This window comes from Fusarium keratoplasticum, chromosome 10 (genome assembly GCF_025433545.1).
Source record: "Fusarium keratoplasticum isolate Fu6.1 chromosome 10, whole genome shotgun sequence".
Lineage (NCBI taxonomy): Eukaryota > Fungi > Ascomycota > Sordariomycetes > Hypocreales > Nectriaceae > Fusarium > Fusarium keratoplasticum.
In genome coordinates, this window is record NC_070538.1 from 1570066 (window position 1) to 1596659 (window position 26594).

Here is a 26594-nt window from a genome sequence, read left to right on the forward strand (position 1 = left end):
TGCTTAAGCATATCAGTTTAGGATACGGGGGAGTGGCGGTTCAAGAATCGTCACATGGACAAGGAGTCAGAAAACCTCTGGAGCCAACTCAAAGCCAAACAAGCATTCCCAGCCCTATCTCGGCATCGGCGCCCGCTCTTTTCGGCGGCCGACTGATCGGTCTGTTTCACGGGTGTGAATGCGATATTCTTCATTGAAGAACCAGGTACTTGTATCCACCGAAAAGATACATCTGCATTCAAAGCAACAAAAAGGAATCCGCTGGTCTGGTTCAAGGGTCCAGGGACTAAAGGCATGCTGCCCACCTTCGGAAGCGTCGGAGGTGTGTGTGAAGGTCTCGGGAGGCTAGACGGCGGGCGTCGACTGGTTCCTTCACCTTGTGTCTCTTTTTTTATTTTCTTGGCTTCAACTTCAAATGATATCTGAGAAGGGACATGCTATCGACAGAAACGTGGTCGAATAATGATTCCACTTCTCGTCATCGCGAGCTCTCGACAATCTCACGATTCTTCTCGTTACTGCAACAAAAGCGATAGCGATAAACGACGGGAGCGAGCGAATCTAGACCTGTGGGGAGAGGGCTCAAGTTGGTCACCTGCATCTTTTCTCAAAGAAAGATCCTTTGGCTTGTGACTGGACTTCCCTTTCGGACTTTGTAAGCATCCCATTTTCGCGACCGGGTTTCTTGACGTGTCCGCATTCCGTGGAGCCCGGCAACTCCGTAAAAAAAGGTTTTTATTTTGTAAGTGACAACAATGCAATGCCGCGGACTTTTGTTACTCTTCCGCAACTTGCGGAGGCGATCGGGCTCGTGATCCCCATGTCTCGGAATACAAATTGTCATCCTTTGACAAAAACTGCCGAAATCTGCCATTTCCATCATGAACTTGACCGGTGGGTGCCATCATATTATGCGCAGTTGCGGTCATCTCATCCCTACGCCCCTCCCATGAGCATAAACCAACTCTATTTCCTCCCAAGTCTATATCTTACCAACCTCTCACAATCTTCATGTAAGCATCTCAAAATATCCCATCAGCCTCCCTTCTGCCGATCCTTCTTTGAAATGATCCACGCCTCCCGGCCGTGAGATGGTGTGCTCGGCTCCGGGTTGCCGACTGGCTAGCCTCAAGACGGGCGGATCTGCTCTCCCGCACAGTATGTATGACGAGGGGGCACTGCCTGAACCTTTCATGATTATCATGACCGCCAACCTGGCCAAGATGGGATTTCAAACGAATCTCGATTTGTTGTTGCTTCAACACTAATGGTAGCGTTGAGCTCACTCATCACTGGATTTCGTCATCATCAAAATGATGTTGTTCTTGGCAACTCTTTCAAGGTTGAGCTTAAGAGAGCGATATCGGGGCCATTGGCACGCCAAGATCGGACCAGCTTCAGCTCCTTTCCATTCGAGTTGAATCCAATCATCCGAACATCGGCCTTCTTCACATGATATTAAGCTTATGCGAATTTCCTCTTTTGTCCTCCAAGACATTGAAGCGCCATTTCGGGGTCCAGCACGGTTATTCACGAAGCCAAACACTGCATCGACGGGATTCATGGTTGCACAAACGTAGATTCGTTATCATTAACTCGGCGGCAGCAGCTCTATGCTGTTACAGCCTGCCAGGGCTGTTTTGTGTTGTTTAAATATCTCGACATCCCTCTTGCAAGAAGGACGTCTCTACCAATCACGGTGTTTTCCAGATAAATGGCTGGTCGCTACATGCTCAGCTCCGCCGTAGTGTACGTGCAGAGATTCTGGTTTCGATCGTCATAGTAAACTAAGGGTTGTTTACCACTTGGCCTCCTTGCTGTTGATGAACTCCTTGAGGATGGTGACAATCCTGGTGAAGGCAGCAAGGTAGACATCGAGCTCCTTCTGAACGAGCTCAGGAGTCTCGCCAAGCTTGGCGTAGAAGTCCTTGCGGTAGGGGACGGCACTCATGGCAGCGCTGAAGACGGGCTTGACAAGCCAGTTGTGGTGAGGCTTCAGGGTGTCGGCATATGAGGTGCGGAAAGAGTCAGCCAGCTCCTCCGAGGGGTTGGCGACGTTGCGAGCGAGGGCCTGGCAGGTGAAATCGAGACCACTGTTGGAATTGGCACGTTAGTCGATGATTCTACTATGGCAGGAGGACATATCCCTTACCGGATGAGCCACAGAGCACCCTCAGTAGCCTCGTGCTTCTTGGTCTTGAGCTCGTTTCGGCAGAGGTCCTGGATGTTGCCAGACTCTGCGGGAGCAGCGGCCTGACGGGCACGGAGTTTCTACCCAGTATTGTTAGGCATATTCTTGTAGGATGTGGTCTTGATGGAGAATGTAGGTCTGTCGATGCAGTCGTGGAGTAAGGGGTAGGTTACGGACCTCGATGTTGAAAAGGATATCCTTCTTGACGGGGCCGAAGGCAACACCACCGATGGCATCTAAGAAGAGGGCAATTAGATGTGTAGATCAACATTTTATGCATGAATTCTTACCAAAGATGGTGGTCATAGCCTCGGAAGCCTCGAGGAACTCGGTGGTAGAGACAGCATTGCCGTTGGCCTCATCGACAGGGACATCAGCGTAGGTACGCTTCAGGGTCTGCACAATAGTGCCACCAGGGGGGTACGCAGCAGTAGACATGATGAAGGATGGACGAGGAGTGATTGATAGAGTTGGAGGAAAGTTGAGAAGCTGAAGATGAAAGGGAGAAGATAAGATGGGAAAAAGGAGAGGTCGTTTGAGGTTGCCGTGGCGGTAGCGGAGCGGTCAAGCTGTCCCCTTGAGGCAGGTACAGGAGGGGTCTAGGCTCTGGCTAAGGTAAGGCAGGGGGCCACTAAGAGAGGGGTCGAGACGGTGAACGGAGGGGCACAGCACAGTGCAGATCGATAAGATAGGGAGCCCAAAGTGCGTGCAGCAAGGGGGAGAGAGGGGCAATGGCGCACCCCACACTGTGTTTCTCCGGAGCCGGACTTTTTTAGCCTCCGAAGAGGACCGTCCAGGAACCCCACGCATTCCCACCTTGAGCGGCTCGCAGAATGGGCGGAGACAGAAGCTCCATGGTACGAGTTTGAGCGGAACCTGAGCTGAGCGGAAAGACAATGTGTTTTACCCGCAGTGCTTTTGATACGAGAGACACATGGCGGAAGCTCACCGCCAAGGGAGGGACCTAGATCCTTGGCGGGGCCATGGTGTTGAGGTACGGTTATTGGAGTTGAGACTTGAAAAGTCATAAGATGGGCTCGTATGTGATGAATGCAAGCTGTACTTGGTCGATAGTATCTATATATGTCCTGTCGATCCTCAATTGGAGTTTTATTGTGCGACATGAAGGTCTGGTTGTTTTGAGCTCCCTCAAGCTAATCCACTCATTCCTCCACCCTGCTCAACAAGCTCACTCTTGGCCAATCTTAGGTCAGTCATGGTCTTGGCAGCTGAGGTGGCCAGTATGGTCAGTCTTCTCAATGCCTATCTGCATGATCTCGGGATTATCGAGGAATATTATGAAGACGGTTACTAAGAAGGTTGGAAGCTTCCAAGAATCGGAACAATCATCTTGAAACGCATCTCGGACCGCGCTGATATAGCTTGTGACGTCATGTCGCCCTGATGCTACCGCGTAGCTCCCGACGATCAGCTTCGAAGAAGCAAGCAAGCAAGCAGGGAGAGACGCGGCACAGGACGTTGCATGCAGTTCAAGCTGCTACAGCCATACGCGGATAGGGATAGGCAATGTAGGTACAGCAACCAAGGGTCCAGGTCAAGATCTAGAGGGGAAGCTTTTCTCACAGCTCAATTAACAAGCAATACACGATCAAGCTCTAAACCCAGAGTCTAAAGCTTCGCATCCTCTCGAGAAGCAGCAATTGGCCCGTACGTACAAAGTGTGTGCCCACAGCCCAGCCTCCCGCATCTGCTCTCAGCCCTGTGCGTGGCCTCTTACGTGTTCGCTGTGCGGTGCGGGTCATGGCTAGGTATGGCCGATGGATGCCATGAGGTGCCGTGATGCGCTTGGCTGCCTCGACTGGGATGTGCGTCCGGGCAGCGCGTAGAGTGTCAGAAGCAGTTGTTTTTTTCTTGGTTTTCCTGGGCAAAGGTCAGCCACGCCTGTCTGTTGGACAGTTGGACCATGAAATGTTGCCTGCGCGCAGCCGTGAAGCCCGGCTTGGCGAGGGTTTCCCCCTTGCCCTTCCTATTCTTTCAGCTGGCCCTGGCCCTGGGGTCGATGACATCGTCTTTTACCTTCCCCCATCTGCTCTGCTCTTTCCCGTCTCACCAGCTGCTGCATCCATTGTCGCGTGAGAGGGAGCCAAGGCAATTAAGACGAAAATCCTACCCAGTAGCAAAACTCAAAAAGCGACCGTCATCCTCAAGATTCCTCTTCCCAGCCTCTTTTCTTTCCTCTTCCTCTTCTATTTTTCTGCCCCTCTTTGCGCCTTGACTTGCCCCTCCACTCCAATCAACGTCCCCTCACTCAACTCTCCGATCTGATCCTCTTCTGCGCGCCCGAGACCCTGAAGCCTGCTCGTCTGTCGCACGCACCCTTCGACCCCTGCGAAATCTCGAGATCTGCGGTCATGTCCGACTCCAAAAAGGATGGTGGTGGGAGTAGCAAAGGGTCGCGTCTGTCGTCCATGTTTGAGGGGCTTAAGATTCCAGACCAACTGCAGGACGCCAAAGTTCACCTCATCCACCAAAAGTCAGTCAATTCAAATATTGGTTTCAATTTTGCCGCTGCTGACGCTCCCAAGGCACAAGATTGGAAAGCTAGGTAATCTGGTATGACCACAACTTCAATATCCTGGCCCCACTATCATGTGTCTTGTCGCAATCACAATAACACCAAACACGACTTGCGCACCGATTACAAGAGGAAACTAACACACAAATCTCAGTTCAACAAGAACCATCGCCATGACGAAGAACACGAACAACGGTGCGACGCGAAGCGCACCAAGATGTGTGAGGAGAACCGCTTCCAGTCTTACTTCCCCGAGCGTGAAGGCAACCTGGTAAAGTGGTATGTCGACGGCCGCGATTACTTTTGGGCCGTGTCCATGGCCCTTGAGCAGGCCAAGGAGTCCATCTACATTACCGATTGGTGGCTTTCTCCTGAGCTTTTCCTCCGTCGCCCACCGCACGCGACCCAGGAGTACCGACTTGACAAGCTCATCAAGAGAAAGGCCGAGGAGGGCGTCCAGATCTACGTGAGCATCTACAAGGAGGTCGAGCAGGCCTTGACCTGCAATTCGGCTCACTCCAAGCATGCATTGCGAAGGTATGCTACGCAGTACCCTGAGGCGTGCTGAAACTGACCGCCCATGTGCAGACTTTGCCCTAAGGGTAGCCCTGGTCATGGAAACATTCATGTTGCACGCCATCCAGATCACAATGTTTTTGAGAACTTAGGTGGTAAGTATTCAATTTGAGGCTCTCCTCTTCCGAAGCGCGGGCCGGGCCCGGAGTGGATCCCGGGGATCCGGAGGCCCGTCGCGCCGGTATCGACGTTTGAGTATAACTAACGGTCTGACGCTTAGACATGACCCTATTCTGGGCCCATCATGAAAAGTTCATCGTAATCGACTACTCCCTTGCCTTCATTGGAGGTCTGGATCTGTGTTTCGGTAGATGGGATAACCATCAGCATGTGTTGTCGGATATTCACCCCGAAGGCGTTATTCATGAGACTTTTCCGGGCCAAGACTTCAACAACAACCGAGTCATGGACTTTCAGAATGTCTCTCAGTGGCAGGATAACGAATTGAGCAAGGCCGACTATGGGCGAATGCCGTGGCATGACGTGGCCATGGCTGTCATTGGACCCTGTGTCTACGACATTGCCGAACATTTCATCCTGCGCTGGAACTTTGTCAAGCGTGACAAGTACAAGCGCGATGATCGGTTCGATTGGCTACTACTCGAAGGCCGTGAAGGAGAGGACGAGGACCTAGTCGGAGTCCAACGCCCCAAGCACCCAGTCGGAGAATACGTCAAGCATCCCTACAGCCCTATGAGCACCAAGAACCTCGAAAACCGAGGAACAATCAAGGCTCAGATTGTGCGATCAAGCGCAGATTGGTCCAGCGGCATCCTCACAGACCGGAGTATCCAGAACGCCTATATCGATATCATCTCCAAGGCTCAGCATTATGTCTATATTGAGAACCAGTTCTTCATCACGGCCACTGGAGACCAACAGCCCCCTATTCGCAACACAATCGGCCGCGCCATAGTCGATGCCGTGGTACGCGCCGCCAAGGAAGAACGAAAATTCCGTGTCATTGTTCTGATTCCTGCCGTGCCTGGTTTTGCTGGAGACCTTAGAGACAATGCGGCTGCGGGTACACGAGCCATTATGGATTATCAGTACAAGTCGATTTGCAGAGGCGAGCACTCAATCTTTGGCCAGTGTCGCGCTCAAGGTGTCGACCCCACCAAGCACATTTTCTTCTTCAACTTGAGATCCTACGATCGTTTGAACAAGACTCCTGGCATCATCAAGGCTGAGAAGGAGACGGGCGTCAGCTACCAGCAAGTTCAACGTGCTGAAGCTGAGGAAATCATGGCAGAGGGTATCCACGGCAGTTATGACCCCGAAGACTCAGAGGGCGACGAGCACATGCGCGGAGATAAGAAGCAGTCTGAGTTGGACGAATCTATCAAGAGGACCATGGAAGCACGCAAGATCTTCGAGGATGCTTTGCCAAAGGAGGAGGTGAAGACGTCGGCTTCCGTTGCTCACCACGCCATGGCTGGTGGTGATTTGACTACGGAAGTCTGGGATGAGGAGGACCCTGAGTCTGAGATTAAGAACTGGATTCAGGAGGAACTCTATATCCACGGCAAGCTTCTTATTGCCGACGACCGAATCGTCGTGTGTGGAAGCAGCAACCTTAACGACCGAAGTCAGCAAGGTGATCATGACAGCGAACTCAGCATTGTCATGGAAGACACACGTATGATCCCGAGTACCATGGACGGTAAGCCATTCGAGGTTGGTTACCACGCGGCCACCCTCCGGCGGTATCTATGGCGCGAGCACATGGGTATGCTGCCCCCGCAGCCGCATGATGCTTCTGAGGATATCAACGCCATGCCCCCAACCATTAACCCCGAGAACAACATCTATGAGGATGACGAGAGTTACAAGTTCGTCGAAGACCCTCTTAGCGATGAGCTCTGGGAGAAGTGGACCGGCCAGGCTACCAAGAACACGGAGTTGTTCAGACATATATTTCATGCTGACCCAGATGACCACAGTAAGTACTCCCTTTCTCATAACCGGCTCATGTTGTCTAATTGCTTTCGTCACAGTCAAAACCTTTGAAGATTATGATCGCTACCTTCCGCCACGAGGCGTCAAGGCCGGTCACGTCTTTGACCAATTCATGCCTCCCGAGGACTGCAAGAAAAAGCTGGCACAGATTCAGGGTCACCTAGTGTGGTTTCCGCTTGAGTTCTTGAGGGACGCTGAAATGGCGGAGCGAGGACTGCAGGTCAATTCGTGGACCGAGTCCGTGTATACTTGATACGCCTATAACGCCTATGTGTTTCTTAGTTTAGGAGTAACGACTGGAGGTAACGAGAGGGGTAATGGGAAAATATCATGGCGCGTTGGTGAGCTTAATGCTCTCGAGATGTTTGTTAGTGGTGTTTTGATAACATGGGTAGTTAGGTTGGACATGCATCCGGTGCCCTCATTACCAACGACCCTAGAGTTGTATCGAGATAAGATGTGATGGCTCGTTATTATGATTTTGATGCTTTTCCGAATCAACTTTTGTTATTGAACTCTGTTTCACGGCGCTAAGACTAGTATCGAGCACCGATAAGTATGCAACTATGAATGGCTATCAGGTGAAGGGTAAGTGACTTGATTGACGAAAGATAATTGAGTTGAACACGATAGATAAACATTTACCGTCTCCATCTGAATGATACAACTACTGCTTTATTTGGTAGGTATGTAAATCCGCCTGAAGTTAAAGGTTCGTTCATGTGCCTGATAAGATCACGTGGGGCTTTCTAGATATCTACACATTGGGGGTTGGTGGTTGTATCCCCTCACTTCCTTCAACACTAACAGCAACACGTCATCCATGTCTCGATCCAGATCTGGCTGTGCAACCTGCAAGCGACGCCACCGAAAATGCGATGAGACAAAGCCAAGTTGCCTGCAGTGTCGGGCTCAAAACATAGTCTGCGAGGGTTATGACCTTGTGCTTCGCTGGGATGCGGGAATACCATCACAACGCCGTTCGGTTGGGGCTGTCATTCCTGCAGGACCATTGCCAGACCGCAGCAAGAAAAGGCGCAGGATTGACGAGGGCGAATTGCAGCTTCAAGACTCTGAGATGTCTCCAGTGAGACAGAGACGGTTACTAGACGCTGCTACACGATCGCATTCGCAATCTCTCTCGCCGGCCAATGACCTGTCAACAGGGTTGACCCGAGGAGTCGGAAACCTCGACGCTTCGCCAGCAAAGTCTTCACCCCAATCGTTATCTACGGTTGATTCTCCTCAGACTCCAACATGGCATCAACCTTGGCCAGGAAGAACCGAGAGGGAGAGGTTCCTGTTTAAGCAGTGTACGTTGAATTATACTGAACTGTGCTTTTTGTTTTGCAAATACTGATGAACTCTACAGTCTGCGAAACAACAATGTTCTTTCTATATTCGACTGACCGCAATGACTGGTTCAAGTCGCATCTTTGCCGTCTGGCGTATGAATCAGAGGCCCTCCTGTCGGCCCTCATTGCCACGCATCTCTACACGCTAAACCCCCAAGATCCAGCGCCTGACTTTGAGGAATATTACAACCGCAGTCTTCGCTTGTTTCGCGGGCAACTTGATTCGTATGATGGCACCCTTAACATGGGGATCATGTGCGCAGGGTTATTTATTTGCACCTTGAATGTGAGTGAAAGTCCTTGGTTTTCTTCGAACATACAGCGACAAGTCCCATAAACAATGACTAACAGCAAAAATGCTAGCTCTTTCAAGGGACCCCGTGGTCGGCTCACTTGGATCTCATGACTAGAGTGTACGGCCTCACGTCTGATCTCTTACACCTGAGAGATATGCCACAAGACCTGCAGTTCCCAATCGAAATAATGGGAGTCATGGACCTACCAACCCTTGTCAGGGGCCGCAGAACTGTCACTCTTGGGATATGGTCTCGCTACCGAGCTTCACAAGATGGCTCATCAAGTGGAAGGACAACTGGAGTCGAGATAGTGACTGGTCTACCTCGCAGCCTCCTCGATATTTTTGCGGAAATCCAGACTGAAAAGGCTGACGACTTGTTCTTGATGTGGCCCGGCGAGGTGGGAGATGTACCACATTGCCATCTCTGGGAAGCATATCGTCTTGCGGGGGTCTTGACGGGACGCAGATTGAGGAAATGCATGGCAAACTCCGACGGCAGTAACATGATTAACACCAGCCTGGCATCCCCTAGTACCGAGGTGCTCATGTCTCGGCTCATGGCCGCCATAGATGCTCTATGCGAAACCTGCAGGCGATCACAGTACTCCGAGTCACTCGCCACCAACTCGATACTCTACCCCTACACAGCCGCACGGCTCGAGGTCGCGGTACTTGGTCGTCGGCCTGATTGGGCCCAGGAACTGCGTCGGCTCGTCAGGCTCTGCGATCCGTACGCTATGACGGCCAACTTCTGCACCCTTGATGAGATGCTGGATGAGGCGCTAGATAAGGGTGATGACGACTATGATATCGACGAGCAGGCCAGACGCAGGAACACTGAAGTTGCGACCTTTTGACCCTTCTCAGAATAAACCATCGTTGATATTTTGCCTAGCCCAAGTTGGCATCTTGACACGCCAATCAGAGTAAGATCGCCAATCTTTAAAGTTGACGGTCGACCCCTGGGCCCTGCGCTAACCGGAACAGGCTGCTGTAGCCGCCGGTGATATTCTATGTTGGTGATGGCTTCACTATGGTCGGCCTCCCGTTTAGGGTCGTCCCGTAGATGAACACCATGAGCCTCACAAAGATCTTTGTTATTAGCGGATGCATCAACACGGCCCTCGCTCTGCTCTTCATTCAGCTCATTGTTTAGGGGAGGTGGATCCGTGCTGCCATGACGCCCAAGTACAAAGCTTTGCCGGTTCAGGTTGGCGGCGTGAATCGCGCCTGAAGGATACCGTTGGAAGTCAAGACTTGGATTCTCTAAGTAAATGATATTGTCACTATCACAGATCGTATCGAATTACTGGTAGTAACACATTCTGGCGGGCTAGGGAATTAACGAATGCCCCAGAGCTTCACTTGCATTGTTGCATCAACACATTACTGGCCTCTCCGTATATTTCTCTCTTAGCCCCCTCCTTATCGATAGTCTCGTATTTTACTTGATAAACCAAAACTCATGTCATCTCTCTGATCATCGAAGTCTTTATCAAGGTGCCTCCTTAGATGCCCCTGTCCCGTCGTGAGGGGTGGATGTTACCTTCCCCGCCGAATGCTCCTCCGGCCCGGACGCTAAGCCGGGGTGGCGGGGAGGACTATCCCGAAAGGGGCATCTATAAGAGCCAATCAGCTTTCACGACCAGGTCTAATCGGGTGGCCTTGGAGGGTATACATGTATGCCTCCGCAGCTGTTGATCTCGTTGCTCCCTCTCATTTTGTTTCTCATCACCCTATATTGATATCTACCTACTCCGTGACTATATCGCCACCTTTTGCAAGAATGTCTTGGGAACAACTTGTGTCTAAGAAAAAGGAAAGCCTCCGGGACTCTATCCCCCAAGAATGGAGGCTCAACCCAGACGTTCTGGCGAGCCTCACCGAGACGGGCAATAGTCGTCTCATGGCTCTCGACCCCGTCAGAAAGTCAGGAATCCTCAATGACCTCGAGATTGAAATCACCGAGAAATACTCTGCGGCCCAGTTAGTGAGCAGAATGGCGCGGGGGGACCTCAAGGCTGTCGAGGTGGTGACGGCGTTTTGCAAGAGGGCGGCTATCGCTCAGCAGCTCGTGAGTGAAACACAGTTGACTTTTGGGCGCAGCTGTTTTTGATACTGTTTAGCTTTCGTGTCTCACTGAGAGTTTCTTCCAAGAAGCTATTGAGTATGCTCAACGTCTGGACGAATATTACGCAGCAAATGGTAAGCCCATTGGCCCTTTGCACGGTCTACCGATCAGTCTCAAGGTGAGCATGCTGTATTATATACTGAATCAAATCCCTGACTCTTGCATCACAGGACACGTTCAAGGTTATCGGTCACGATGCCACCGCAGGTTACGTGGCGGGCCTTAAACTCGGACCCGCCAAGGAGAACTCGTCCCTGGTGGACTTGTTGATTAGTGCAGGAGCAGTCTTGTACGTCAAGACGAATGTCCCGCAAACCATGATGGTTAGTAACCCGCTCTTTAGATAGTAGATGGAGCTCTAGCTGACAAAGCCCCCTACAGACAGCCGACTCGGAGAACAACATCTTTGGCCGAACCCTCAACCCTCACAACACAGAGTGGACGGCCGGCGGCTCCTCAGGTGGGGAGGGCGCTCTCGTAGCCTTCCGCGGCTCTCTTCTTGGAGTTGGTACTGACATTGCCGGCTCGATACGTATCCCTTCCATGTGCTGCGGGACATATGGCTTCAAGCCCACCAACAACCGAGTACCCTATGGGAAGCAGTCCGAGGGAGTCTTCTTGAGCCTCCCAGGTCCTTACCCATCAGCAGGTCCGTTGGCGAACTCGCTCGAGGATATTCAACTCTTTATGGATGCCGTCATAAACGGACGACCAGCGAAGTACGATAGCACAGCGTTGGACTTGGCTTGGAGGACCCCGAGACTACCTTCCAAGCTCTGCATTGGAGTTGTTCCCGAGGACCCAGCTTACCCGGTTCACCCCCCTATCCGAAGAGTCATGGACTCTACCATCGAAAGCCTGACCCGTGCTGGCCACAAAGTGATCCGCCTACCGCACGACCCAGCACGTGGTGTCGAGAAGGGTCTCCTCATCGCGTTCCAGTACTACGAGTTGGGTCATGAGCCAGGCAAAGACCTCGCGGCAATACTAGGAGAGCCCCTGGTCAAGTCAGTGGCGGCAAGTGCACACCCCTTCACAAACGTCTCGAGGCTTGTGCCTTTGGACACAGATCCTCTGCATAAGCTAGACAGGCTGGATAGGCTGAGGGCCGCCTACGTCGCCGAGTGGAAGCGGACGTGGTTCGACAACAGCCTGGATGCTATCCTGGCGCCCGGTGCGGACAAGACAGCTGTGCCACATGATACATATGGCATGATGCCATACACGTGTCTGTTCAACTTGTTAAATGTGAGTCACATGGGAAATTCATTTAGCAGCGAAAGCGGAAGAAAACTAATCAGTTCCCTCTTGTATAGTTCCCATCATGCCTCATCCCCACGGGAGAGGTTTCCAAACACCTGGACCCAGAGCCAGTCAAGGTAACAGCGGGCTTCACTCCTGACTGTAAGTGAATTGTTTCTGAAGAAACACACCTGACAGTGTGACTGAGTATATATGCAGACGACCCTGAAGCACAGGATGGTGCACCCTGTGGAATTCAAGTAGCTACCCTGTCACTGAGGGACGAGGAGTGTCTTGCAGCCGCGGCTATTATCGACAGGGATATCAAAGGGCAGCAGATTGCTTCTGCTCACATGTGATGAGAGCAGCTGAAAGATACCTCCTGGATGGAAGGTGTCTAGAGAGGGAGATGCATATAGATAGCGTATAGCGCATTGTCTAGACTCGGCAACCAAGATTCATAGGTACATACTTGCAGACCCATCCTGGATTCTCAACACTCTCTAACGGCCCTGGCTTGCAGCTGATCGAGGTTCTGTCACATACAACCATAGCTCGTAGAAACCGTCAAGCCCTTCTATATCGCTCAATGTCCTCCATTACTGGATGTCCTTTCCTCTAATTTTTAGAACCTTCCATCTCTAGAAATGCATGTCATTGGGCCAGCGCATGAAGCTATACCCACAGGACATTCTCGAACAACCCTATGAGGGATCATCTGCGCATTTGCAAAGGCAAGCGCAGCGAGTGTGAGAAAACTGGTGTTCCGTGCATCTAGAAATCATCAAATAGCTTCTGTGACGGCTGCGACACACTTGGATATGAGTGTGCCAGCTTCTCCCATGAGGACCACGTCATACTGAATGACTTCAAGGTCTGCCACTTTCTATTCTTCTTCCCAGCCCACGCTGGCAGGCATTCCATCATGCCGCCTATTCCAGCTCAATAGTGCCAGGAGGCTTTGAAGTTCTAGAAAGACTGTATTAGCACCAAGCTCGAGATTCATAGGGGCCATCAGTTTCTTACAAATCGTAGACGACACGGGACACACCATCTACTTGATTGCAAATGGCACGCGCGACATCCTAGGTAAGTGGTTAGTACGCGAAAGAACGGTACAAAGACTGGGTGATTTACCCCGAGGAAGGAGTTGTCAAAGTTGAACACCTCGGCGCTCATGAAGTCCTTGGTACGGACAGCGCGGAGGATTACGATGTAACCCCAAACACGCTGATCACCAAAAACACCAACACTACGGCTGGTATCAAGACCAGCAAAGGCTTGGGACATCTAGGAGGACATGTTTAGCTTGCACCCATCTTGACCTGTGTGACGCGTCCTACCTGGTCGTAAAGGCCAGCCTCCTTGATCATGTTGATGAAGATATGGTCAGCCTTGCGGGCGATCTCAACTCGCTCCTGAGTAACGTCGCCAAGAATCCTGATGGCAATTCCCGGTCTGCATTCGATCTAGTCAGCAGACGCTTCACAGCTGGAGGGTGATCAACATACCCGGGGAATGGGTGCCTGTTTACCAGCGACTCGTGGATGCCGAGTTGCCGACCAATTGCCCTCACTTCATCTTTCTGTACAGTATTGTTAGCTCCATGACCGAGCGTGGTTAAGATAAGTACAAGACTCACGAATAAAAGTCTGAGGGGTTCGATAAGCTGTGGTAGAAGTCATGTCAGATTTCACTTCACTGCGTTATGAAAGACAGAAGTGCACTTACACGCAAGCCTTGCTAAATGAGCCGTCTTGGTCAGTGTGATTAAACTTGGCTAAGCAGTGTTTGACTTACACCCTTCATCATTCGCTCAGGCAAACCGCCTACGTTGTGGTGAGCTATCTCTAGTTAGCTGGTGCCCGCTTCTTGCACGACTTGCAAAAACCTACTCTTGATTGTCGCTGAAGGACCTCTCCACGAGAGCGACTCGATACTGAAATGACATTAGCTTGGACTCGACATTACAAGCAAGCTCAAAAACGACTTACACATCAGGGTATAGTGTCCCTTGCAAGAACCACTCCACCCTCCCGGAATTCGGTGTGTTTTCTGCTTCTTTCTCGATCCTGATGGCCTCTTGCTCAAACACATCGATGACTTTTGTGTAGTTAGCATCACTGTCGCGAACCCATCCAAGATAACTTACATGTCGACCCAATGATCTTTCGCTTCTTTTCAGGATCGGAAACACCTTCAAGACGACTCAAGAACAGCTCGCCGGCCTCTACAACATGGAGATTGATACCAAGGTGGTCCCTGAGATTCTTCTTGACCTCCTCGAACTCGTTGAGACGCATGCAGCCATTGTTGACACCGATCGCGTGGAAGCGGTCCCCAATGGCTTCACGCATCAAAGTCGCTCCAACAGTGCTGTCGACACCGCCACTTACGCCACCAATGACGAGAGCTTTGGGACCAACAAGTTCCCGGATGCGAGCGATCTCGAGCTCGACAAAGTTGCCCATTTTCCAGTTTGGTTTAGCTCCGCAGATGTTGACGCTGAAGTTCTGCAGGAGATCGGTTCCACGGGGGGTCTAGATCCGAATGTCAGAGGGAGTTCTAATGTAAGGCCTTGAGGGGACGAACGTGTTCGAGCTCAGGATGAAACTGGACACCTAGTCATCTGGTTAGCATCCTCCCCTACTGAGCCACAAAAGACAAAGACAAACCAAAGATAGGCTTCTCCTTGTGGGCGATGCCGGCGAACTCTGAGTTCTTGGTGGCAGCAATGACCACAAAGTCCTTGGGCAAGCTGATTAGCTTGTCAAAGTGGGACATGAAGACAGAAATTCCGTCTCCCAACCCGGCGAAAAGCCTGTCGGCATGGCTGTTGACTTTGGTGATGGTGACGTCCGCGTGGCCATACTCTATGAGAAAGGGTCAGAAGTATTTCAGATGGTGTTTCAAACATCACAAACCTCGTGCCTCTCCGCGAACCACATTCTTGGAGTCAATTCGCCAAGCGATCTCCTGGCACCCATAGCTGGGGTCAATAATATTAGTGTCATGCCGTGTATCGATGCATGCTGGAGCAAGCCGTACCAAATACCACTGTACATCCGGGTTAATCTAGGTTCAGAGACTTGAAGGAAGGGTAGAAAACACTCACAGAATGGGTACATCAAGTTCAAAAGCACCAGGATCAACATCTACACCTATAAGCACATGTAACAGGACGTTTGGGAGACGGAAACCATACGGGGTGAACCCTCGTCATAGACAGAGGAAGGGCCTAGTAGCTCAGTCAGACCTCAGCACAAGTCATACATCAAGAGATTTCACACCTCCAGAGAAGATAATTCCTTTGGGCTTCCATGACAGCTCAGCGACCTTGGTGGTACACGGAAGTAGCTCAGCAAAGACGCCGAGAGCTCGAAGCCGTCGCAGAATAAGATGGCTAGTTTGTGAGCCAAAGTCGAGCACCAGGATGGTCTAGAAAGACAGGGTCAGCTAGTCCATTCTTCTTGCGACTGTACATCGACTGCCCCTGCACGCTTTATCTGGGGTGCCTCAAAGCTCTAATTCTAGACTTCTACAGGGTAGTGGCGGTACGTACGTCGAAGTTCTTATGAGGCACCTCGTCCTCAAGAGTGGAAGCCATTGTGATCTTTCAGCGGCGTATCGATCAGATTGGTGGCATTCGCAAAGTTGTCTTCGTGCTGAAGAAAAAAAAAAAGAACGACCCCTCCACCCCTCCTTCTCAGTGCTCGACTCAGGCTTATCTTATCGAGTTTATCAGCTGCGGGGCTAATCTCTTTCGGGTAAGTGGGTAACCACGGTAAGTGACTCAAATGCAAACGGTGCACCTAATGATGATGACTGGTGCGTGTACCGCCCTCTGTCCAAGCAAATGCGAATAAAATTTTGATAACTCAACTCATAGCACTAATAATTGCGCTGAATTGAAGGCCCTGACTACACTGTTACCTGGTGTTTTATGTTTTCTGCTTCCTTTCTTTTTGGTTCTTGATGTTATAGGCCTCTCCTCCCCAGTCAACCAGACTTGACGGAGGGAGTGATAAATCCATCTTAGGACACGGAAACCGAGCTTGTCATGAGCAATGACCCAACCCAATGTCAAAGAACAGGATAGAACACTCTGCGAAAGTAATAGATAGCACATTGAAACGAATCCGGCATAGTTCTTCCAAACTCATACATGACATTCTTTATCCAGCGACCACAACTCCGTTAAACCCCCCACTCCAACCTATCATGCCCAGTCCTCATGATCACTCAATCAAATACATCCGTGGCGAATCGCTCATTGCGATGCTTCTCAAACCATTCGCGTGCCTTTTCTTCTGTTGAAGCACACTTCATGTGCTCCTCTGACCACTCCACGACGAGACGGACACAAACACCTTCCACAGCCTTGCCAACCTCCCGGCTTCCGCAGATGTACACCTTGGCGCCCTGATCCCACAACTTGAACACGTCGGCGCGGTCGTGATAGAGCCTGTCCTGCACGTACTTGCATCCCTCTGACTTGTCTGTCGCTCGGGAGTAGGCCCGTCGTACCGAAACTGCCCCCATCTTCTCCCAGCGGTCAAATTCATCAGCATAGAGGTCGTCGATATCGGGGTTGCGGCAACCGAAGAAGAGCATGGCTGGTGCGAGGTTTCGTCCCGCAGCAAGCATGGCGGCCCGCTCTTGCATGAAACCACGGAACGGCGCGAGGCCAGTACCAGCCGCAATGCAGATAAGTGGCGTGTTTTCGGCATCACTTGGGAGATGGAAAGCTGCAACTGAAGGACGAACTGAGACATGAAGCTTCTCTCCAGGGGAAAGTGACGACAAGAAGTGTGTCGCAACACCGACATGGCGACCCTGGCCAGAAAGTGATGGTGCGTCGAGCAGAGAATACGTAAGTGTGAGCTTGGAAGAGTTTGCAAGCGGAGAAGACGAGATAGAGCTGGATGAGTTAGTCAAGGATCCTTCAAGAGGAGAGAGAATGTTGACTTACTATTGACGGACCCTCATCGGAGGCAACATGGCAAGATATGAGCTGATGGGGAGGGCGACGGCCGGGTACTTCTCAAGGAGATCAAGGACCGACACCTTCTTGGCCGAAATTTCCTCAGCGTATGCATCCCCAGTAAGCTTTTCAAGCTCCTCAATAATAGCCTTGTCTTCGGTGGCTTCTACCAAGGCAAGAATGTTCTATTTATCATGTTAGCAAATATCCGTGGCCAATGTTTTGACAATTCTTACCCTCTTCGTTGCCGGCTGTGACAGCTCTACATACGCACTGAAGACGTCATACGCAGAGATTTCTGTATTCGTTGGGAGAGTGGTCGGTCCGTCTGAGTGAATCTTGAGGAAGACATCCCAAGCGAGCTTGAATCGGCGAAAGACGCGTCCGACGGTGGTTTTAGGGTTCAGGGGCAAGATGGCCAGATAGTCGCCGGCCTTGTATGTCATACCCGTGGGGAGCTGGATCTCGATGTTCTTCTTGGGAGGCCCTGACGCCGTGAGGGTTTTCTCCGAAACCACTAAGGCTTCTTCGACGTCCTGTCGAAGTCTCGTCTTTCTCGGAGTCGACAGTTCCACTAGCAAGCCTCGCTGTGAGCCAGCTTTGCCATCGACCTCATCGCCTCCGTACTTCTCCTTCAAAGCAGGCCAGAGGATTTCGTCTTCCCATGCCTCAAAGTCACTAAACATGTCGCTGACTGCGGCATCAGCACTGCCCATGGGGACAAGGCGAGTTCCGCCCCTCTTCTCCAGAGTTGCATCCACGAGCTTGGGAATTCGGTGGAACGTCTCAACCCAGTCATGGTGGCCGCATGCGAAAACGGCGTAGGAAACCTTCTCCATCTCCTGTCCACTCAGCCGTTCCATCCAGTTGATGAAATGAGCAGCGTTGGAGGGGGGCTGGCCCTCATAGGACGCAGTGACAATGACAACCGGATGATCTTCAGGGAGGTTCTGTTTGGCCTGGTCCAGAGGGCCAATGTTCTTAGCAGCGAAGCCGTGGCTTGGCGCATCTGAGGCCAATCGTTGAGCAAGGGCTTCGCAAGTGCCGCTGTTGGAGCCATAGTAGATTGAGATGGGCTTTCCGCCGGCCCCCTCAGCACCAGAAGCTGCAGAAGCCTTGGTACCCGAAGTTGCATGACTATGACCGCCTCGGCCAGCCAAGGCATGCTCGAGTTCAGTCGGCGTCATGCCGTGCCGAAGAGTTGCTCGCATGTTGAAGTGTTTTGGTTTGATTGTCAGCGTCTCCTGTATCTGGAGCTGGTAGTTGGAATCATCCATGGTAAAGTTGAAGTTCTGCAAGAGCATTGCCAAGGCGAGAAGGGCCTCCTGCCAGGCGAAGGGTCTTCCAATACAGGCGCGTTTGCCATTTCCGAAAGGCTTCCAGCAATTAGAGTGCTCCTTTTGTAGCCTCTCGAAATTCTCGTCCAGCATTCTCTCAGGGCGGAATGCTTCAGCATCTTCGCCGTAGACGACAGGGTCAAGATGGGCTTTAGATAGCATGCAAGACACGATTTCCCCCTTCTTAACGAGGTACTTGCCTCCCAGGAACGTATCTTCAATGGCCTCTACACCAAAGCCGGGGATTGGGGAATTGAGTCGTAGGGTTTCTCTTAGGATCTAAGAAACCATTAGCAAGACACAAAGAAGACGGGTCCTTGGGAACCTACAGCAGAAAGGTACGGGAGCTTGGTGAGGTGTTCAACAGTGATGGGACCACGGCCAATGACTTGGTCGACTTCCTGCTGTGCTTTCTCATAGGCCTCTGGGTGCTTGAGTAGGTTGTAAAAAGAGAATGCCAGTGTACCCGAGGTCGTCTCATGGCCAGCAATCAGGAATGTGACGAGCTGATTGCCAATGTTTTCGTCCGAGAGCTTCTCGCCAGTCTGAGGATCAACCCCCTCAAGCATGGCAGTGAGTAGGTCCTTTCGATCATTGGGCCTCTCCTTCCGGTTGGCCACAACTTCGGCGGCCAGGTCCTTCATGACTTTGATGTCGGCAAAGAACTTCTCATTTGCGGCACGGTAGAGAAAGTTAGGGGCAAAGGTCGGGCGTCTGTTTCTCACACCAGACTCAGTAAGGAAGTCTCCCATAGCCTGAATGAATGGGTGCAGCTCCTCGCGGTAATATGAGTTGAAGCGAAAGCCCATCGAGCACAGGGCAAGAGTGTCGAGGGCGAGGCGGGTAAAATCATCCGAGGCGTTGATGGGAGTTTGAGGGCCGTGGCGAGCAAACTTCATGCACATCTGGGTAGCTATGTCATGCATCTCATCAAACATGCTGCGGATGGAGAGTGGTCCAAAGGCAGGGAGCAGAATTCGATGCGCTTTGCCCCAGTTTGGCTCATCATTGTAAGCCGTAAAGAGGCCATCGTGAACGCCTTCTCGAACAGTCTGTTTGCATCGTGTCAATGGGAGTTTTGGCGCCAAGATCAAGTCTACTCACACCCAGGACAGACTTGAGCGTCTTCTGAAACCTCTTTTCGTCACAGAGTTCGTTGACAAAGGCATTGGATGATGCAAAGATGGGAGACTTGCCAGGTAGGCGTAGTCTGAAGATGGGGCCTTGAGGGGGTCAGTTTTTAGTTGTTGAGCCAATTCCCTGGGGGTAAGAATAAGCGTACCATAGGTATCGGCCAGGCGTTTCAAGTCAGCCAACGGGCTGGTGGTGAACTCGCCCAAGTTTCCAATGAGGGGATACCCAGGGGGTTCCGGAATAGGAACAGACTCGGCCATGGTGACGATTTGAGGTGAAGAACGATGAAGATGGGGTGATGAGGAGGTTTTTGGCGGCGATCACATGAAACACCGCGAAAGTGCGGAGAGAAGGTGCTTCGTCGTTGTCCTTTCCCACTTATTCAAGGTCCGCGCGTAGCTGAAGATCGGGAAGGAACACCCTGAATCCTGTCAAAAGGAAAGAATGCCACGAGACAACGGCTTGTTTAAATAAAAGATGGATGAGAGAATCAATAATAGAGAAAAGAATTGATATTACTGGGTTAATTGATCCTGATCTGACCTGCGTAGGGATCAACCTAACCGAGCACCTTAATGGATCCTCCTTTATACTTTCCGCCTACTTCACTTTGCGTCATACACGGACGGATTTGGGAGGCCAAGAAGTCAAGGCGACGCAATGCGCCGCCATCTTCGTCTCGCGAATCCCGACCGGACACGGAGGTCATCGTCTCAGGCAGTCCGCTGCTACAGTGCAGCTACAGCTGCAGCTGCAGCAATTCTGCCAGCCTGCATCACCGCCGTTACGTCCGTCTTGCAGCAGAGCCACAGGCGGCAAGCCCCCCTGGCCAATGATCGACGCCGCGTTTAAGATTGTCGCTGTCTCGCTGTTCGCGATGCCTCGGCATGTCCCATTTTTCGCGCAGCGGGGAGGCGGGCCACATGGGTCCTCCGACCGACAGCGCCACAGTCTGGGGGGCCGGAGCCGAGGCGTGCATGACCATGTGTGGCGGTGTCAAGAATCTGTCCGAGCGGGCAATTACAGCCAATCATGTATTTGCAATAAGTGCCGATCTCTCTTCTTACAGACATTCTTCCACTCTTCCACAATTATTCTCCATCGGCTTTCGTCTCTCTTACGCTCCGACCGCCGCGGCCGGAGTTTGACATTTTGTCAAAAAGTCCGTTCTTCAAACACCAACCAAAGAATGAAATATTAAACTAGGTCCGTTTCCCCAATGTGTATCAACTCCAACTCAACCTCACAACAGTTTATGCCCTCCCATCTTAGTAGTTAGGAGACTCATAGCTGGGAGGGTTGTAAGGGGAAGAAGGGGGGTTGTATGGAGATGGAGGGTTGTAGGGAGAGGGAGGGTTGTAAGGAGAAGGTGGCTGGTAGGGAGGAGAGCTTGGCTGGGTCGAAGTAGTCGTGGCCTTGGAGCTCTCAGCCGTAGTCGTGGTCTCAGCCGCAGTGGTAGTAGTCTCGACGGCCGTGGTGGTAGTCTCAGCAGCTGATGTGGTGCTAGTAGACAAGGTGGTGGTGACCTTGGCCTCAGTGGTGCTGGTCGAACCCTCGGCGGTGGTGCTGGTCGTGGCAACGGTAGAAACGCCAGTAGAGGTGAGTGTGGCCGTGGTCGAAACCTCAGTCGAGCTGCTCTTGTTGGGAGGGTAGCAAGGGCTGGCCTGGACCCCAGACATGGCCAGGGCAGCCAGAGTGACGAAGAAAGTCTTGGAAGAAACCATGATGAAAAGAGCGTAAGAGTCGAGCTTGGAAAGAGTGTAAAGAGTTGGATTGCTCGTTGAGAGACAAACTCTAGAGTTCTGCGGCTGTCACGGCCTCCTCTTATACCCGTCGTCTCCTTTTGACAAGAATCCGGTGCGCCTCTCCCGCTGTGCGGAAGCTGTCAAACAACGCCTCAGAAGGACTACCGACAGGGCTAGCCTGCGGTGGCGTGGAACCGAAATGGATCCCTTAAGTGTCCGAGTCCTCAAGAACGATACGAAAGGGCAAGTCGTGAAGCAGCATACGGACTAGCCTCATCGAATCCGACAAGGCCCAAGATTAGACAGAAGCAACTGAGTGGGTTTCCGTCCAGACTAACTAGACGGCGCTGCGAATAAGGAGGCTCGTTCGGATATAGCATTCGTCCCAACAAAGTCCCCGTCGTCAAAAAGGCCCAATCTTGTTATACGAAATCCGATGCATCCAACAGGGGAAATTGCATCTGAATCCCCCCTCCACTGACTCGTGCCGTTGAGATCTAAACCACCCGAGGGATCCATCCCAACTGAGACCCGGGTCCACCAGCCCGCTTGAAACAAAACGCAGTGATATCACAAACAAGGCTTCAACTTGCATGTGCTATAGGTGCAAGGGACGAGACGAAGCACGGCACTTGTTGCCGAATCAGCCTTGTGAATCGACAACTTCCTCATCTCCCGAGATGGAGTCGCGAAGGATGATGCTCCACAAGTTGCCTCTGCTGCTTGCCAGTTCTACTTGTAAGCACTCGGTAACCGGAATACGATCACATTCGCAATTGTGACTGCTGGTCTATTTTTGTAAACATGTTCCTCTAGCCAGAGTTTGTTCTCTTTAATTTCCGATGCTTCCTTGTTCCCTCCTCATCAACTCGCCTCACAACTGAGTTCACGTATTCTCACTTTCCAAAACGCATTCACAGAACAGGTGTCAGCACAAAAGCAAACCTCTTCTAAGCCTGTGGGACCACCGGTTATCTCTTGCGATCTTCTCTTTGCAAATCCCGCTTAAGTGGATGGCATAATCGGGAGTCTGCCTCCCGCACACAAGATATTAGGGGGTTTCCCTCAGCGGCATGGTGGCCTGAACGGGTTCATGAGGGCATAACCGGTTTGAGTTTAGAATGCTTCATACAGAAGTTCGTATTTACGTGAATATGTCCAACGCGTGTCCCCTGGCTTTGCACGACGTATCGAGAGGCGCTAACCTGGCGTTTCAGGACGCACTGCTCATGTAGGTTCATACCACACACTTAACCTTCTTCAGCTAAAAGGTGTGGATGGATAGCTAGGGGTAACTCGTATAGATCTATAGATATCCAATGCCGCCAATATGAAAGGTAAGGACCAACATCCAACATCATTTGTTCACCATCCTAGGTTTCACACTATCCTTTGGCACACAATAAACACAGACATCATGTCAAGAATCAGGACAATAGCAATCTTCGTTTCAATGTGGGTATCCCTAATCTTGATTCGTTCATTCAACCAACCACCAATGCCGCTCACGGCTCACTTCCAAGCCTGTCCACTCCCTGTTCCTGTCCTGTCGATCCTCTAACATGATTCTCTATCCCATACATAAAACCAACAGGGGGGCTGTTGTCTTTATTCAGGCCCCTCTCCAAAAGTCCCAAGCCTCGTGGCCGAGTCGTCTAGGAACGTGCACTGAGATGCCGTATGCTTAGCGACTACCCTCATCAGGTGTTGTACTACCCCGAAACCCCGTCAACCAGAGAATGTGAAGAATTAGTTCATCTGGAATCGCATCCAAAGCAATTCCTAAACGGAAGGGCGATTCATAGCCCTACTGTCGTCTTCCGTCGCGCGGCGACCCATTACCGGAGCCGCTGCCGAACCGATCACGGAGCCAGCTTATGGGTCCGTGGCCTTGCCGCCGTTGATCCGAATCTTCCGTCCGCCGACTGCTTTCTGAAGGACTTCTCTGCCTCATCCGCGCTCCATGCTCACCAGGGGCCGTCGCTCGGGGACTTGTGGGAGAGTGCGAACTACGCCTCTGCATACGGGAGGTATCGTAACTGAATCCAGATGATGTTCCCCGATCTCGATCTCGGTCACGATCACGCTCCCGCTCTCGTTGCATCGACGAGATATTCCGTAAAGCCTCGTTCAGACGACTTTGACTCTGGCTTGGAGGGCGTGAGTATCGAACAGGCCTTGACGGGGGACCACCAGCATTTTCAGCGGATCCTCCCCAGCCGGGTGAGCCCCCAGAAAACCAGCCCGAACCTCCTCCAAATCCAGGGGGTGGTCCAAATGGACTCGGCCGACCTGAACTCTGTCCCGACGGCGGTCCTTGAGGTCGGTTGCTGCTATTGTTGCCGCTATTGTTGTTGTTGCTGGCGTTATTGTTACTGCCGCTGGGATCATTCTTTTCGATCGGAGTGCGGCAAATCGGGCAAGTGTTGTGCTCTTTCAACCACAGAACAACGCAATCCTCGTGGAACCAATGCTTACATGGCAGGAATGTAGCCATGTCACCCTCCTTCATCTCGTCAATGCAAATAGTACATTCCGCCTTTCCCTCAGTTCCCAGCATCTCCTTATTCACTGGTTTCCGCTCCAAATTCCGGAGAGCTTCTTCTGTGGCTGGCGGAGCGGCATTTGACTGAGGGTTTGCCTCCATCAGTCCAGTTATGATCCGATCCAGAGCCTCTTGAGAGTAGACAGCATCGCCAGCCATGGCATTCGCGGGGTTAAGGAGGCTTAGAATGTCGTGCAGGCTTCGAGCGAATCCAGGAGGTGGTCCTCCCCCAGGCCCTTCATCGCCTCCTTGGTTGCCCTCACCCGGTGGCCCAATATCACGCATCATATTTGAGAAGAGCCTGGCACGTTGGTTAGCTCCTATTGTCATGGTCACAGCCATGACCCGTAGGCCGTTTGATCCCTGGGGGCGACTTGGAGGGGGTTGTGCGTACATTTGGAATGGGTCGGCGCCTGGCATGGGAGGACCACCTCGCGATCCTTGGATCGGCCCTGACACAATGGTCACAGATGTTGTGCCGCCCCCAAAGGGCCCAGAAGTGAAGGTTGTCCGATGTATGCGGGGTGCAAAGGGGTCATGATCACCAGGTCGTTCACCGGGACTTGAAGGAAATGAGCCACCGGGTCCACCAGGTCTTCGAGAGGGAGCAAACCCCTGGATCATGTCGAGGAAACGCTCGAGAACTGGGTCGACTGCAGGATTATGGTGGTGCGGGTCCGGACCATCCCGAACACTGCGCCGAAAGCCAAAGCCATGCGGCCCGAGGTGCTCATCGATATTGCCTTCTTCCGGATCGGAGTCGTCATCGTGGTATCGAAACGGGCCAATTTCAGGCGAGGTGGAGGCAGAAGAACGGTGTTCAAGGTCGCGAGGATCGTTGTCGGGATCGATCTGGGCATTCAGTGAGCAGTCTGGATAGTGCAGTAAGGACGGGTAGCATACAATCTCGGTGATCTCCCCGTGACATTCCGGACACGTCAAGCCGTGATCGTCACGATACCACTCGTGGGAGCAGGCGTGGCAGAATACAACCTCGCGGCCTGCGGTTGCATCGAGGTGGACGTGATGCTCGCCTTGCGAAGCCATCTGCGCTTGGCTGCGTTGGTACGCAGTCAAGGCACTCAAACCAAGGCCGACAGCAAGGCCGGCGAGGCGAAAAGCGCGAGAAGCCAGACTGAAAGATGAGCTTGCGAATCGAGTACCGAAATAGATGGAAGCCGGGTGTGGTGAGAGCGATCGCAATAGGTCTTGCGTAAGTCGATGGTCGAGAAGCGTTGGGGATTAGTAACGCAGCCCGGAGGAAGGGTATCGGTTCATGAGGCGGGGAAAGTAGTATCAAGGAATTAAGAAAGCGATATAGGTGAGAAAGAAAGGGTATCAAAAGATCCGATTCCCAGTCCAGACAGAGCTGCCAGAGCGTGGAGGTGTAGTCGACGTAAGGTTGGAAACGGTGATGTTAGAGCGGTGGCGAGGAGGCGACCCAAGCAGGTAAAGGTGCCAGTGAGTGATGCGCTGCCAGCCAAGGCCCAGATGAGCTAAGACAGGCTAGGACATGGATTCCCGCAGACGCAACAAGAGGTGCTGTAGGGTGTGCAAGGTGTGTAGAGATAGAGGAAGATCCCAATACTTTTGTAGGAGGAGAGAGAGAAACAAAAGGATAGGTGGTATCAAGCTTTTAGGTGTTCGGTGATCAAGTTGTTTTGGAAGACAATGGATGCCGGAGGAAGATCGGAGCCTCGTTTCGTTTGGAGATGACGACGAGCCTGAGGTTTCCCCGCGCATGGACCTTCAGAGTAGAGCAAACGAGGCATCGGTCAACAAGACAACAGCCCTGCAAATAGGTATTTCGTTTGAGGTGAAGAGAGGGGGGAATTGCACATAAAACATCGCTTCAGCAAGCAGCCAACGAGGCAGCTTCTACGAGTCCATGACGGCAGAGCAAACAGGTTCTAGATCAAACACACAGTTCGCCCACTGCCAGCTGGTGTACCGAGCTTGAGGCCGGTAGTACCTCAGTGGCAGCGGGACAAAGTGGGGGAGGACAGCTTAATCCTTGCCCTGACAAAGTACCCCTGGACCCTGAGACTTGTACCTGGCCTGGTTCGTCCATGTGGTTCACTGTGGTTCACTGAAGCAGGCTGGCTCTGCACTGCCCCCACCTCGACTTGTCTTGAAAGGAGCCTCACGGCCCAATGATTCACAGCCGACCTCTGCTAGTTGCGCTCGCTTCTTCGGTGTGTCATGTGCAAGGCTCTGCATGAATGAGTGATTATCGGGCATATGCAGTGCCTAAGGCACTCTACCAGGGCGCGCAAGATGGGCTGTGTCGGAACATGCACAAGGCTATGGCTTCCCGTTATCGCGAGGTGCATTAGGTAGTCAGGCTGGATTTCAGGTTGGTGTAACAGTTGGAAGTTGGGCAATCAGAGTTACAACTGCCGAGGGTGTCTAGGATATCTGGATGATGCAACAAGTACTCGGTGGCCGGGTTCAAAGTTTAAACATCGGTAGCCGTTGGCGAGTTGTTTGGTTATCACCCATGATTCATTCGAATGTAAGCGGCATGGTTCTATCACAAGTCAGAATTGCTCTCTGTCTAA

The 26594-nt window shown here is 52.0% G+C and overlaps 8 protein-coding genes across 8 annotated transcripts; 3 read left to right on the plus strand and 5 right to left on the minus strand.

Annotated features, from left to right (window-relative positions):
* Positions 1-1798: 1798 nt before the first annotated feature.
* NCS57_01237700 (GLTP domain-containing protein) lies at positions 1799-2746 on the minus strand (the record flags this gene model as incomplete). The annotated part of the gene is made up of 4 exons (XM_053062051.1): positions 2482-2746; positions 2369-2427; positions 2153-2271; positions 1799-2093 (listed from the first exon to the last, which is right to left on the minus strand). Exons 1-4 carry the CDS (start codon positions 2627-2629, stop codon positions 1799-1801), a joined length of 621 nt encoding a protein of 206 aa, XP_052908579.1. The 5' UTR covers positions 2630-2746.
* Positions 2747-4350: 1604 nt separating this feature from the next.
* NCS57_01237800 (Phospholipase) lies at positions 4351-7515 on the plus strand (the record flags this gene model as incomplete). The annotated part of the gene is made up of 6 exons (XM_053062052.1): positions 4351-4685; positions 4738-4765; positions 4882-5264; positions 5316-5398; positions 5524-7245; positions 7301-7515. Exons 1-6 carry the CDS (start codon positions 4564-4566, stop codon positions 7513-7515), a joined length of 2553 nt encoding a protein of 850 aa, XP_052908580.1. The 5' UTR covers positions 4351-4563.
* A 570-nt stretch (positions 7516-8085) lies between these two features.
* On the plus strand, positions 8086-9772 carry NCS57_01237900 (Zn(2)-C6 fungal-type domain-containing protein; the record flags this gene model as incomplete). The annotated part of the gene is made up of 3 exons (XM_053062053.1): positions 8086-8575; positions 8635-8903; positions 8981-9772. The coding sequence occupies 3 exons, from the start codon at positions 8086-8088 to the stop codon at positions 9770-9772; spliced, it is 1551 nt and encodes a 516-aa protein (XP_052908581.1).
* A 929-nt stretch (positions 9773-10701) lies between these two features.
* On the plus strand, positions 10702-12647 carry NCS57_01238000 (Amidase; the record flags this gene model as incomplete). Its single annotated transcript, XM_053062054.1, has 6 exons — positions 10702-10989; positions 11042-11164; positions 11217-11369; positions 11428-12294; positions 12363-12450; positions 12508-12647. 6 exons carry the CDS (start codon positions 10702-10704, stop codon positions 12645-12647), a joined length of 1659 nt encoding a protein of 552 aa, XP_052908582.1.
* A 573-nt stretch (positions 12648-13220) lies between these two features.
* NCS57_01238100 (GMP synthase [glutamine-hydrolyzing]) lies at positions 13221-15895 on the minus strand (the record flags this gene model as incomplete). The annotated part of the gene is made up of 19 exons (XM_053062055.1): positions 13221-13257; positions 13315-13373; positions 13426-13578; positions 13632-13746; positions 13800-13873; positions 13931-13957; positions 14020-14031; positions 14089-14132; positions 14184-14227; positions 14283-14391; positions 14441-14828; positions 14881-14909; positions 14964-15161; positions 15213-15277; positions 15337-15345; positions 15404-15443; positions 15494-15526; positions 15579-15726; positions 15851-15895. 19 exons carry the CDS (start codon positions 15893-15895, stop codon positions 13221-13223), a joined length of 1629 nt encoding a protein of 542 aa, XP_052908583.1.
* Positions 15896-16530: 635 nt separating this feature from the next.
* NCS57_01238200 (Bifunctional cytochrome P450/NADPH--P450 reductase) lies at positions 16531-20003 on the minus strand (the record flags this gene model as incomplete). The annotated part of the gene is made up of 6 exons (XM_053062056.1): positions 16531-17209; positions 17261-17457; positions 17509-18888; positions 18939-19661; positions 19714-19832; positions 19892-20003. 6 exons carry the CDS (start codon positions 20001-20003, stop codon positions 16531-16533), a joined length of 3210 nt encoding a protein of 1069 aa, XP_052908584.1.
* Positions 20004-21011: 1008 nt separating this feature from the next.
* Positions 21012-21467, minus strand: NCS57_01238300 (uncharacterized protein; the record flags this gene model as incomplete). Its single annotated transcript, XM_053062057.1, has 1 exon — positions 21012-21467. The coding sequence occupies one exon, from the start codon at positions 21465-21467 to the stop codon at positions 21012-21014; it is 456 nt and encodes a 151-aa protein (XP_052908585.1).
* Positions 21468-23295: 1828 nt separating this feature from the next.
* NCS57_01238400 (RING-type domain-containing protein) lies at positions 23296-25080 on the minus strand (the record flags this gene model as incomplete). Its single annotated transcript, XM_053062058.1, has 3 exons — positions 23296-24334; positions 24428-24885; positions 24937-25080. The coding sequence occupies 3 exons, from the start codon at positions 25078-25080 to the stop codon at positions 23296-23298; spliced, it is 1641 nt and encodes a 546-aa protein (XP_052908586.1).
* Positions 25081-26594: the final 1514 nt, after the last annotated feature.